The sequence below is a fragment of the Mobula hypostoma genome, chromosome 22 (assembly GCF_963921235.1).
Source record: "Mobula hypostoma chromosome 22, sMobHyp1.1, whole genome shotgun sequence".
NCBI lineage: Eukaryota > Metazoa > Chordata > Chondrichthyes > Myliobatiformes > Myliobatidae > Mobula > Mobula hypostoma.
Genome location: NC_086118.1, coordinates 47328422 through 47343332, shown reverse-complemented (window position 1 = coordinate 47343332; position 14911 = coordinate 47328422). Strand labels below are relative to the sequence as shown.

General features: G+C 41.5%; 1 protein-coding gene across 1 annotated transcript; it reads right to left on the bottom strand.

Annotated features, from left to right (window-relative positions):
- Positions 1–867: 867 nt before the first annotated feature.
- Positions 868–2467, bottom strand: socs3b (suppressor of cytokine signaling 3b). The gene is made up of 2 exons (XM_063074563.1): positions 2150–2467; positions 868–1743 (listed from the first exon to the last, which is right to left on the bottom strand). Exon 2 carries the CDS (start codon positions 1652–1654, stop codon positions 1037–1039), a length of 618 nt encoding a protein of 205 aa, XP_062930633.1. The 5' UTR covers positions 1655–1743; positions 2150–2467; the 3' UTR covers positions 868–1036.
- Positions 2468–14911: the final 12444 nt, after the last annotated feature.

Genomic DNA, 14911 nt, shown 5'->3' with positions numbered 1-14911 from the left:
GGAATCACATGCACAGCTCAGAAAGCTTTAGGACTTGTGATAATGTGTTTCTGGGATTCTATCAGAGAATATTAAATATTATCTCAAGGTTAGTTTACTTTTCCGGGAATCAGCAAGTTAAGTATAATTTAAAACTTGGAACTTTGATGTAAACCATGCATTACTCATATTATCTGCCTATTTCCAACTACCTCACAGACCGTTCTTATTCATAGAAAGCATGATGAACTGTTTACGCCAAAGGTCTGACCACGAGTTAAACATTACAGGAAATAAATGTGTGAAAACAGGCAGGTGACTCTTTGATTGCAATATTCAGAGAAGCCTGACTGTACAGTAACGAGACTTGAAGCTGTTTATGTAACTTACAGAACTAACCAGCCCACTAAAGTTTCTTGTAACAATCGGGAATAAATATTTCAGTAACAAACTGAAGACTGCAACACTAAGATTTCGTATTACACAGTATGTTCTAAGCAGTGCATTGCCACTCGTGTTCTAATGAACTGCAAGCATGATATGATAAATATTGTGAGAATGTTACTCACCCCCTTGGCAGTACCATTTTGTTAATAAAATGAAAATTCTCTAAAAGCCATTAAGACGGTAACTTTCCTAAAAGCTAACATCAAATGGTAGCCCCTGAAAGGGGGGGGGGGAGGTTTGACAGACCAAATGGCCTAATTCTGCTCCTATGTCTTATAGACTTAACATGGCTCGAGGGGTTGAGGTTGGATAAATTACAATGAAAACTAATTGAAAGCAAACTTGGCTTTTTTTTTTGGTGTGTCTTAAGTTAACAGAGACTGGTTTCTACATTAGGAACTTGAACCATGTTTCACCAAATAGGTGGAAGAGCACATATTTCAGAAATGAAGCATGCAGATTTGTTGTCATTGAAAATAGTGCATTTTATTATAAATTATTGAGATCTATTATAAATAAAAAAGAGTGCAAATATTTCTGTTCTTCAAGCTTAGATATCCAGCCAAAAAGGCCAGACGGTTTTGTGAGAGTTTATATGGCAATTGAAGGATTATACAGGGGCATCATAATCCTGTAGAAACTGTCTGACAGGCATTGGCAGTTCTTGTACTTTGCCAGACACCTCTACGTGTCCATTTACAGTTTTCCTACAGAGGTGCTGCAGAGTTGAAACAGTGGATGAAAGAGGCCTGGAGAGAACCAATGGGATCTTGTCGCCTCCAGAATAAATGAAGTAGACCTTTTTCACATTCCCTGAGTCTGTAGACTTTGAAGGCATATAATGGTGAATCAGCTTTAACACACAGTCAAACTTAGGAACTGTCTGAGTGCTTTTGGGGTCCGTTTGTAGGAAAAATGAGCAGTTTTCACACTGTATCCTCAGGTTTTTGGTGCCCGATTCTGTTTTAACGCTGAGGGTAAAGAAATGCCTATTGTCCGAGCTGTCCCTGATTAGAAATGTCCCGACCGGTTCGGAGCTGAGGAGGATGTTCGCCTCTCCCCCATTCATTGTACTCCAGTAGAAGCCGCTCTCCTTCAGCTTCCGCACAGTGTTCATAATAAGGTTATATTCGCTTTTGGAGGAGAAGGTCTTCAATCGATACGATAGTCTCTGAGCTGGCATGTCGACAGGACGGTTCATCCCGTCAAATTTACTGTGTGTTACCATTGCAGATAAGTCCTGAATTTGGAAGTTCCGGGAGAATTCAAAAACTTCTGTTAAAGCATAAAGTGGCTTGTTGATAACGTTTCCAGCGCCTGTTAAAAATACCGAAACACAACCGATTAATAATTATGTTTGGAACGTGTTACAGAAAGTTTGTCCCAAGGAAAGTCCAACCCTCCCCCCCCCCCAACTGCCCTACGTAGGTGAACTGTTTCTGACTTTAACAACAGCAAGAAGTGAGTGACGCTGAGCAGAATCTGTAAACACTTCAGACCCGCGGAGAAGGCTGGAGAGGTCCCTAGGGCTCTCCGATCCCCATTTGGCTCCAAATTGTTTCTTTAGTACAGGAAGCACATGCTCATGGTTCGGAATTCCAATCCGCCATCCCGGTGTCGTTAACCACAAACTACTCAAACTTCTCCACCGAAGTGGCCTCACGAAAGCCCCCCCCCCCCAAAAAAAAAATCAAGCCGAAGTCTGATCATCCGGTCGGCTTACCGTTTGCTGCTGCTCGTCTCTTTTTACCGTGGGTCAGCGCTTCAAATGTGATGAGATCAGCTGAGGCTCGAAAAGTTGCCTGAGCTCGGGTACTGGATTGAAGCAAAAGCTGATTCTTCGCAGCCTCCGGGCCACAGAATATGAATCACACAACTAACTGCTCGGCTACAGGAAGCTCTCCGTCTTCTTGGCTCCTTTCAAATCAATGCCCTTTTAAATGTATTTCAAGAAGTCGATAAAGTTTGTGTATGTGGGTCGATCAGATGGCTGCCAGACTTCACTATAACGGTGCTGATCACGATCTCTTGATACTACAGACACAATTGCTCGGAGAGGCCGGCTATATATTTGTGTGCAGTAGCCCCGCCTTCCCGTTCCTGGAAATGCATTAGTTCTGGTAACAACGTGATTCAAAAGAAAAAAAAATGGGCGAATTGCCAGAAAGGGGAAGTGTCTAAGGAGTACGTTCCTTTACGGGTATCGATTACAAGCTACTTCTGGGAGAGTTTGATTCAGTATTTTCATTCTTAGAAGGTGCAATAAAATTATTGCATTACCCTCGGAATCGGCAGCATTTACCGGGGAGCCTCCGCTATGAAGCAATGATTCAGAAACCGTGGCACATTGTGCTCGATTCATGAGAAAGAAAGCAGCGCGAGTCTGCTTTGGTGCCGGGCCTCTTTCATTCTACCATTCACATTCTGTGCGTGTGTACCGCTTCTGGCCGGGCCGGGCGTTCCGATTCCGGGAGCTTATGCAATTATTTGTAGGCGCTACAAGCAAATTGGTTCACTCTGCACACCCAAGGGGCTCATTCCACTCCGCCGTTGAGAGCTCAGTCCCTGTTCCGAAGAGCCCGAGAGTGGGGGGGGGGGGCGGGGGGTTGCCAGCATACGAGGGATCCCGTTCACAGCAACAGCGAGCTTGGAAAATATTGAACCGCCACGGCCGGCGACCCTTCATTTGGCCCGATTTAAAGGTCTATTTTAGGAGGGGGTAAGGAGGAATGTACACAACTCTCCCCGAACTGCCAATAAAGGCGAACTCCCTTCTTCTCGTTCTCGCTTTGCGCTAAAGATCTGGTGGCGCCATCACTTGGATTGGAACCAAACTGCACATATTCAAAGCCCATGCAATTAATGCTGTTCGCCTATTTGCACAGATTCCCGTATACTGTGCTATGCGTGTCTCCGACTCTAGCTTAATTTATCCCCCTATGGGTACTTGTACCGAAAGGCTTCCATCAATTTAAACTCGTTACCAGAAAGAGGAAACAAAATTAAGTTGAAATGCAGACAGAAAACAAGTCAATAGTATTTAAGGAGTCCTCGAAAATTTGAGACAAGACCAAAAAAAACTTCAACCGGTTCCTTCCCGTATTCAGTTCATTGTAGATACGTTGTGAAAATGTTCCTTTGCCTTCCAAGAAGGAACAAACGACGTATGTTACGAAGTCAGCCTCCATCTGTAACTGGGAACAAAAGGCGCTTCCAATCTCCAATTTCCAAATATGTACCGGGTTTCTGGGAATAGCAAACGCCAAGTGATAACCGAAGAAATGATTCATCCCAAATCTCAGGGCAGTGAATAGGCCAGTAGAAGTGGTATGGAAGAAATGGAGTACTCACTTTCCACATCCCTGAAGGTGCCAGCTGGACATCAAGCACCGGTTTAAGGTTATTTTGTTACGGAAGTGATTTCCAGTTTTTTTACTTACTTAGATAAACATATTTTTCCTTAGTTACCGCTTTTACCTAAACAATAATCTAACAAGCATTTCGCCGTTATTTAATGACTAAGCATTTGGCAAGATCTGCACATGTTTTAGTAAAACTAAAATCACGCTGTTTAATGGAGTGTTTCTGAGTATTTTTACGTTGTTTTGGATATTGTTTCCTACAGTTGGGAGAGTCTAAGACCACCAGGTGGTGAATCCGTGGAACTAACTCATCACCACAGACGGCTGTGGCGGCCAAGTCACTGGGTACGCTGTATTTAAAGCGGAGGCTGATAGGTTCTTGAATAGAAAAGGGCGAAAAAAAAGGTTACAGGGAAACGTCAGGAGAATGGGGTTGAGAGAATAAGAATTAGATTCAGGTTTAATGTTGGCATATTGTTATGCTGCAGCAGTACAATTCAAAACATAATAATAAAAACGGAATTACAGTAAGTGTATATATATCTGACGGCAGGGAGGAAGAAGTTGTTAATTAATTGGCCATAATTGAATGGCAGAGCAGACACCAAGGGCCAAATAGCCCAATTCTGCTCCTACGTCTTATGGTCTTACTGAAAATTTTTACCTGCTTCGACCAATACGTTCACGATAAACTCTAGACAAATACCCAAACTTCAGTGCAAGGTATATAATGGCCAAAACCATCCAATGTTTCCATAGAGATAGAAATACTCACGTATTGAGGTTAATATGCTCTTCAATTGTGAACATGATCAAAAGGCATAAAATATTGATAATTTGCTGTACTTACGAAGTTTCGGAATGGGAGCTAGATCACTCGAGATGATGTCTCGTTATTGTCAATGCACAGGACTGTGCAAGGATTGTATAACTCAGGTCAAATGTGTCAATGCTTTATTATCCTCATCAGTGACATTTCAAATGCAAAAGCTCCGCAGTGAGCTTACTGTTAGATTATAAAATAAAATTGTAAAATTAAACTGTCATAGCAAGTAAAAATTCAAGGTTTTATTGCTGTACCTTTCTTAAGCAAATTAGTCAACAAAATGCTTTGAGCATTGCTTTAAGCCAAGTAACAAATCAGTGAATCTGATTGTACATAAAGTAAAATATCCTTGCATAGAAATCCCAAATTCAGTTTGTTTATGGTAAAAAAAAATGGAACTTTTTATTAAAAGGAATAATTTCACATTATCTTTACTCCTTACCTTCAATCGTTTTCTCAAATAATTTGAGTAAAAATAAGATGCAAATCACAATTCAATCACAGATCTTGTCTATCCATGTGTCCATGTCTTAGTCATAGTCATAGTCATACTTTATTGATCCCGGGGGAAATTGGTTTTCATTACAGTTGCACCATAAATAATAAATCGTAATAGAACCATAATAGTTAAATAGTAATATGCAAATTATATCAGTAAATTATGAAATAAGTCCAGGACCAGTCTATTGGCTCAGGGTGTCTGACCCTCCAAGGGAGGAGTTGTAAAGTTTGATGGCCACAGGCAGGAATGACTTCCTATGACACTCTGTGCTGCATCTCTGTGGAATGAGTCTCTGGCTGAATGTACTCCTGTGTCCAACCAGTACATTATGTAGTGGATGGGAAACATTGACCAAGATGGCATGCAACTTGGACAGCATCCTCTTTTCAGACACCACTGTGAGAGAGTCCAGTTCCATCCCCACAACATCACTGGCCTTACCGATGAGTTTGTTGATTCTGTCGGTGTCTGCTACCCTCAGCCTGCTGCCCCAGCACACAACAGCAAACATGATCACACTGGCCACCACAGACTCGTAGAACATCCTCAGCAACGTCTGGCAGATGTTAAAAGACCTCAGTCTCCTCAGGAAATAGAGACGGCTCTGACCCTTCTCGTAGACAGCCTCAGTGTTCTTTGACCAGTCCAGTTTATTGTCAATTCGTATCCCCAGGTATTTGTAATCCTCCACCATGTCCACACTGACCCACTGGATGGAAACAGGGGTCACCGGTACCTTAGCTCTCCTCAGGTCTACCACCAGCTCCTTAGTCTTTTTCACATTAAGCTGCAGATAATTCTGCTCACACCATGTGACAAAGTTTCCTACCACAGCCCTGTACTCAGCTCATCTTCCTTGCTGATGGCAGAGTCATCCGAAAACTTCTGAAGATGACAAGACTCTGTGCAGTAGTTGAAGTCCGAGGTGTAAATGGTGAAGAGAAAGGGAGACAAGACAGTCCCCTGTGGAGCCCCAGTGCTGCTGATCACTCTGTCGGACACACAGTGTTGCAAGCACAGGTACTGTGGCAGACCACAGTACATGTGCTTGCAACCTTCAGTCCTATTATGACTGCTACAGAAAGAAATATGATCCAAATCGCAACAATTCAACCACAGATCTTGTCCGTCCATGTATCCACATATCCTCAGTACTATGATGATTATCACAGGAGCAGGTTCTGATTGGACACCTTGCCATTTTCTTCAGCATGCCAGCTTAGCAATTGGCACGACACTATTACTGCCCAGGGCATTCTGGAGTTCAGAGTTCAATTCTGGCACTGTTCTGTAAGGAGTATCCGTACATCCTCCCTGTGGAATTGTGGACTCCCCCCCCCCCCAAGCGCTCCAGTTTCCTCCCACCGGTCCAAAGACATATCAGGTAGGTCATTTGGTCACTGCAAATTGTCCCATGATTAGGTTAGGGTTAATCAGGGTTGTGGGGTTGCTGACGCATCGTGGCTCGATGGGCTGGAAGGACCTACTCCACTTCTATCACTGAATAAATAAATGTTATGAAGGTGTTTGGGGCGATGTACAATGCAACAAGTAGAAGATTATGGGGAGACCAGAATTGTCTCCCACTAACATCACAAAGAGTGAAAACATCCTATTTGTTACCCTTTTCGGTAAGTATGCAAAATATTTCTCAGCTTCAAACCCCATTGTCATATCCACCCCATGCTTAACTTTTTTCCAATCGTACCTTAAACCGAGTAACATTAAGGCCATTTAGCATCATCAGCTTTGTTGTCTGCATGTAAGTATATATTGAAGTAGAAAGTGGTTCTCTTTGGTGTGATCCAGGCAGCAATAAAAAAAGTACAAATTTTACCATGTCTGAAATCTATCAATATCGAAATACATTCCAATCCACCAGAGATTACCATTTTTGCTTTGGTGAATATCGATGAGAAAACACCAGAATCTATTAAGGAATGGAGTGTTATTTTAACATTTTGATGAGGAATTAGAAGAGTTCACAATATTCATGGTGGTCACCACCTCATCTCCATCATTGTCTCTCCGAACTTACGCAAATACTCAGTAGCCACTTCATGGGTTATACCTGTACACCTTCTTGTGAATGCAAATAACTAATCTGCCAATCATGTGGCAACTCAATGCATATAAGCATGTAGATATGGTCAAGAGGTTTAGTTGCTGTTCAGTCCTCAGAATGGGGATGGAATAGGATTAAGTGATTTTGACCATGGAATGACTGTTGGTGCCAGAGTGGTTTGAGTATCTCAGAAACTGCTGGGACTTTCACACACAACAGTCTCTAGAGTTTACAGAGAATGGTGCCAAAAACAAAAATAACATCCAGTGAGCTGTGGGTGAAAATGCCTTGTTAATGAGAGAGGCCAAAGGAGAATGGCCAGACTGGTTCAAGCTGACAGGTGACAGTAACTCAAATAACCACACACTACAACAGTGGTGTGAATGCACAACACATCAAACCTTGAAGTGGATGGGTTCCAGCAGCAGAGGAGTGCAATCATACACCCAATGGCCACTTTACTCGATACAGGAGGTACCTAACAAAGTGTCGGACTGAATGCTCTATCTGGACAGTCAACAGTGTACTTCAAGAGGTGTGACAACCAACGGCCATTCACCTGAATAGCAGGTGAAGTTCCAATTAATGGGGGGCTTTGCACCTTCATGCCCCTTTGCAAATACTGTACCTCCAAAGAGAGTTCACAGTCAACCATCATTTCATATGTGATGGGTTCATTGTGAACTCTCCATGACTAACCTACATAAATTTTAATCACTTATGTCCAGTTCTTGCAATTTGCTTAGTGTACTCTTTCTTATTGGCCTACACAAGGTCACCCACTGGCTGGGTAATAAATTTGCCCTAACTTATTGTTCATCCTATGGTTCTGTTCCAACCTTCTTCTACATCCATTTCCAGCTTCAGCATTGGTCATCCGATCCTTGCTTTCTAAAGCTGGCCCCTTTATTTCACAACTTCCCCACTTCCATGTCTACCTCTGAAAGCTTTTAAACCAATTGCTTCAATCACCTCTCATACTTCCTACTAAAGACAAGAGATTCTGCAGATGCTGGAAATCCAGAGTAAAACACACAAAATGCTGGAGGAACTCAGCAGGTAAGGCAACATCTATAGAGAGAAAAACAAAAGATGTCGCTTTAGGCTGTGACCCTTCATCAGGACTGGAAAGGAAGGGGGCAGAAACCAGAATAAGAAAGTGGGGAAAACTTGCAGGTAACAGGTGAGGGGGAAGGTAAGTGTGTGGAGAAATGGGGATTAAGCGAGAAGCTGGGCGATTAAAGGTGGAAAAGGTAAAAGGCTGAAGAAGGAGTAATCTGACAGGAGTATTTTTTTCCTGGACATATCTTTGAACATCTATCTTTACAACAATAAATTGATGTCTGATGAGGTAGAATGCTCTAGCTTCTCTGTAGTCTTTAATGGGTGAATACTAAGAGATGCTGTTGACTCAATTTCTTATTTCCTGCTGGAACAGTGTAGGAAGCACCTGTAGGAAGATGCATATTCTCCAGATTGGCCAATATTCATCAAAATTGATCCAAATTCAATTCGGAATGCTTTGAGAAACCAAAGGACCTTTTTGAAACAACTTTAGAAAAGTGAGGCAAAGGCTTTTTTTTCTTTCACGGACAAGGGAAGTCCAAGGACTAAACTTGCATCATCATATTTTTCTCAGCAAGTCTTTGCAGTCTGGTTTCTCCAGGTGCTGATATGCTCAATTATTTTCCCCATCACAACTCCTCAGTGATAATTGATGACACTGAATCAATTGGACTAGGGTTAGGGTGCATGGATTTCTTAGGCACAAAGGAAGGGATTTGTACCAATCATTTGGCAAGGATGTGATCCTTTAAGACGGTGAATTCATAGTACAACCTGAGGAGTTTGTATAGTAGTAGTCATACTTTATTGATCCCGAGGGAAATCTCTGCAGTTTTTAATAAACCTGTACAGGTGTCAACATCAGTGTGAGCTTTGCCCAGAATCACTTACTTGCTTACTTACTGCCTGTTATGCTGCTGGTGTTTAGGGCAGCAATGAAGGTCCTCCAACCCTAGTGGTGTTCGGGGCTTCCTTCATCATGTCAGTAGCTCCCTCTTGGTTTTCACTACTGTCAATCATGCAAGTCCCAAGTGGAGACTCAGGAATACCATTGCATTCAGATGTGGAAGGATTCTTCATTGCTGTTTCCATAATAATCTTGTTTTACTGGTCAGGGTTGTTAGCCCTGAGCTGAACCCCTGAACCTGGAGAATCAGTGGACCACTCTTAGGCTGTCCTTTACCCTTTGACCTGTTTGGCATGGGTGACCCTATCAAGAGCCAAAGCTTAAAGCCATGACTGCAGCCAGCATAGCTCGCCGGGTCATTGGGGCATGAAAGCCCCCAAACCGTGACAAGGTTGTGGTCTCCTTGGAGGGTTCAGAACCAGATCCAGAGGAACTTTCTTGCCAGTTGAAGAATTAGTTAAGAGTTAAGTACTGTGTATGATGGCACTTTGAAACATTCCTTAACACATACTCTTATAGCATTTTTAGTTTCTCATGTTATATTATTTGAAAAGAAGAAGTTTTGCTCATTGCAGATTTTAGAGAAAACGATAAATTGAGTGAGCACAACTCATTTGAGTATCAAAGAAAGAGCTATTTTAGAAGATTAATTTGGGTGGATAACTAGTGAGCAATTTAGCCACTTTCAAAACTGAAGGGTTTTTCTCGATGGATGGGTGTGTTGAAACTAACGATACTTAATCGGCTGTTACCTTGACGTCTGTTTGGTTAATTACAGGTAGAAATAACCATAAATCACCATGACCATAAATCAAAGTGTATACTGCAAGTTGCACTATCACACATATTTTATCTTAAGAAGGGAGTGACTTCTCAGATATAATTATTGGTTCATAATGGGAAGCTGTGATATACGTTTGCCACAGTGCAAGGAATGGACTGGATTTTATAGAGCACATTATGTGTATCTGTTTTAATCAACGATTTGAATTATTATAATGCATGCTTATCTAATGTATATATACACACTTGCACACACAGATACTAATTTTATATTTTATGTAAATCATAGATATTACATTTTTATAAATGTAATATATAATACACACACATTCATGTACGTTTGGGATCATCTGCTGCTCTAGCCCATCCTCTTCAAGGTACGACATGCTGTGCATTCAGAGATGCTCTTCAGTACACCACTGCTGTAGTGCATGTTTATTTGAGTTACTGTTGCCTTCTCATCAGCTTGAAGCAGCATGGCCTCTGATCTCTATCACTGGATATATTTTTTGTTCCATTCTCTGTAAATTGTAGAGGCTGTTGTGCATGAAAATCCCAACAGATAGCCAGTTCTTGAGCTACTCAAACCCCCCTGTCTGGCACCAACAATCATTCCACAGGAGAGGGAAGAAACAACACACACACACATGCATATAAATATATACACATATACAGACACACACACATATACATATACTGTATATATACACGCACATGTATACGCACAGTATAATATCCAGAAAAAAATTATGGACTAACAAACAAATGATTGTTCATTTCCCACGATGGATCTACCTGGCCCACTGAGTTTTATCCTATTACCACTGTAGTTGGTTATATCTCAATGAGTCAGGAAGGAGATAGAGCTCAGTGACATGGTGTTATGACACTAACCTTTCCTTCAATGTCAACAAAAGAGCTGGCCGTTGACCTCAGGAACGCAGTGTGGGGTGCACATGCTCTTTTCTACATCGACGGACTTGAGGTTAAGAGCCTCAAATCGCTAGGAGCCTGTTGTGATCCAACCATGTTGCTAGCACAGCCAAGAAAGATCACCAATGCCTCTACTCCCTTAGGTGGCTAAAGAAATTTGGCACATCCCTGTTGATCCCTACAAATTTTTATTGCTGTACCTGAGAAGGCATTCTGACAATGCAGAACGGCTCTACCTCAATACACTGTACAATGATTTGATCTGTATGAACAGTATGCAAGACAAGCTTTTCACTGTATCTTGGTACATGTTACTATAATAAAACCATCTAATAATAACTGAATGTAAGTAATTCTTACTTGTGCACAAACTATTAAAAGTTTGTAAGATAATTACAAATAAAGTAGATTGTTTGGTCCATATTAATTCACCCAAACTAAAACTAAACTCTAACTTATTATAAGAGCTGCTAGTTTCTGCCAGTCTTTTTGTAGCATTCTTTTATTCATTTGTTTGAATATCATTTCCAAGAAAGCAGAACTTACAGATATAAATCATAAAGTTACTTTTCATTAGTTGTCATGCTTGTCTGCTTGGCCTAGACCATTTATTTTCATTGAGTGCATTCCATTTTAAGGTACAAACTGCTTTTCTGATTGGTGATTCATCTATATTGGATACACAGACACCATGGCTGCAGCAGCGGAGATGTACAGTATCTCAACTTCCAAAAAGCCTTTCCACTAAGAAGAGACAATAGCAGGTAGTACAATGGAACGCCAGCAGGATCCCCTTAATGACACATGCAATTCCGACTTAGAAATATATGGTAATTCCTGCTCCACTGATGGGCTCAAATGCTGCAACTTTCTATCCGACTGCTTTTTGGGAATACCATCAGCAGAGAACAAAAGTTTTTCAAGAAAGTGGCCCCCCCACCGACTTCTCGGGGGCAGTTAGGAAGGGCAGTAATCGCTGGGCTTGCCCCTAATGCCGACATGCTGTGAATAGATGCAAGACTTGCTGATTGACTGCTTGGGAAAGAGGCCAGAAAATGTGGTGACCAATTGAAATTCTATCATGACTAGTGAATGCATACACAGTGGGGTGAAAGATATGGACAAAATACTACGTATAACAAACTACTTAAATGCAAGAAATTTTGCAGATGCTGGAAATCCAGAAGAACAAACATAAAATGCTGGAGGAACTCAGCAGGTCAGGCAGCATCTATGGAAGGGAATAACCAGTCGACGTTTCGGGCTGAGAAAGATCTGGAAAGAAAGTCATTAACATTTTCACAATTTGAAGCTTAACTGACAGTTTCAACAGAAGAAGTAATCTTGGGATATTCTGGAATAAAGCTAATCTTTTTTTTAAAAAAAGAATATCCCTTTTGTTCTGGAATCCAATCACATGGCAAGCAAGTGGCAACAGATTGGCATCAGCATGATGCAGCTCAGTACCACATAATGTCAGCTTTTCATGATGCTTGGGAAATATCATTGCAGGCCAGGAATATGATAACCACAATAACCAGAGTAAGTTGTGTGTAACCTGTCTTTGGCTGGAAAAAGTAACAGCATGCAATGATGTCAATGATTTATTTTTGTAGGGAGTGGAGGAAAGACCATTTTGTTCCAGCTGGATTATTCACATGAGACCAATGATATAAATATCTAGCTGCTATTTCCAAAGGTATTATGAAGGAACTTTAAAGTTAGTTCGCCAGTTTTGCTCTTTTTTTCTCCCTTAACGTTTGTTACTGTGGAATATACTGTGCTCTGCTGTGTCATCAAAGTGTTTAAACTTTATACGTGACTGAGATAGTGAGTGAAAAAAGCCTAATTTCACTAAGAAGACCCTCAGAACAATCTGGCTTGCAGCAAGGCTCACTAGACAGCAATTGTTACAGGAATATTGGGTGAAGTTTCTTTTTTTTTCCAGGTCTAGTACACTGTTATTTTTGATTTAAAATTAGCTAACAAAAGACCTGGCCAAAGATTTGGTGTTATCTTGGTCTGGACAGCAAGCTACATGACATGGATAGAATGTGCAATTATGTAAAATGATAGTTCCTTAAGGTTGTCATAGTAGTGGGGTGGGGGCAAATAATGGTGATAAGCTCCCACTACCTATTAAATGCTCCCAATGATGTGCATCTCAAATAGGCTCTGACAACCGAGGGCAGCTCCAGGCCTTCACGTCTGGCTCAGTTACTAAGCCTGGTGGAACCGCTTCTACCGACAGAAGAAAGGGCAAAGGCAGGTTAGTGGTCCTTTAAAACCAGTCGCTTCGGGCAGATGGGCCTTGTTAGCTGTGGTTGGCAGCTCACCTAGGAGAAGGAAAACTCGAATCTCAAACCTCTGCTGCCTTGTGGCTATACCCACACATGGGGAGGGCTTTGGCAGTAAACCCGGAGGGAAAAACCTGGAGCAGGAGTCCCTAGGGCAGTCCTACGTTGAGCTCAATGCTGACTGGCAACTCCTGCGACACCGCTGGTGACAAACCGTACCGATCTCTGCCGTTCCTTTGGATTCAACAGCTACTTGGAGAGGGGGAGCCTGCTATATGGGCAACAGCTTGCTCCCAGTATCATACTGCCCTGGCTTGTGTAGACAGCAAGGATGCAATATCCATGGTCGACCCCGATCAGCAGAGGGCCTGATATGTAAAATAATAACAGGTATTTTAAGTAACACATTTAACATAACAAAGTATTCCAAGGTACTTCAAAGGAGTTATCAAACAAAAATTTACACTGTGTGGCAAACAGATGGCAAATCAAAGTCAAAGTAAATTTATTATCGAAGTACATATGTGTTACAACACACCACCTGGAGATTCATTTTCTTGCTGACATTTACAGGAAAGTAAAGAAATACAATAGAATTTATGAAAAACTATACATGAATAAAGACTGACAATATCCAATGTGCAAAAGACAGATTGTGTAAATACAAACTAAAATAAATGGTAGGCTTTGAAGAGGAAAATGAGTTGGACAGGCAGAGAGATGGAAGGAAGGAAATTCAAGAACTTAGAACACTGACAGCTGCTGGGTGAATTGAATATGGGAATGATCAAAAGGGTAGAACCGGAGATGTGCAGTGTCCTAGGAGGGCCGTGTGGGTGGATCGGAGATTGAAAAAACACCCTTGAGCACACTTACATGGAGCGCTGCCACAAGAAAGCAGCGTCCAACATCAAAGAGCCTCATTGACCAGCCATGCTCTCTTTTTGCTACTGCCATCAGGTAGCAAATAAGAAATATTAAGCCCCATACAACCAGGTTCAGGAACAGTTATTACCCTACAACCATCAACCTCCTGATCCGGCGTGGATAACTTGACTTACCACAACACTGAACTGACTCTACAACCCACAGACTCACATTCAAGGACTCTTTACAACTCATATTCTCAGTATTATTTTTTATTTGCAAAATTTGTCTTCATTTGCACATTGGTTGCTTGTCAGTTTTTTGTTTCTGTATAGTCTTCTTTAAATTCTATTATAGTTCCTTATTTTCCTGTAAATGCCTGCAAGAAAATGAATCTCAAGTTACTAAATGATAACAGATACTGTAGTTTGATACTTTGATAATGAATTTTCCTTTGAATGTAAACTGGAGTGGGAATGTGAAAACAGTTCAGTTCAGAATACTACTTGCTTGTGTTTATTGTTGGCATGATTTGTTTTTTTTTCTCTGCACATTGGGTGCTTGACAGTTTTCTTTTACTAATGGGATCTGTTGGGTTTCTTTGTTTTGTGGCTGCCTGTTAGGAGACAAATCGCAGGGTTGTATAATGTATACATACTTCGATAATAAATGTACTTTGAACTTTGGTACACTGCTTAATTGGGAGCCAATGTGTATCTGCAGGCACAGAACTGAGAGAGACATGCATAACGCAGGGTCTCAATCTGAAATGTCCAGCATTATTTTGTCTTCAGAGCTGCTGCTTGACCTGCTCAGTTCCTCTAGCAGCTTAATGGCCTCATGCTTTAGAGCAGTGGTCCCCAACCTCCAGGCCGCGG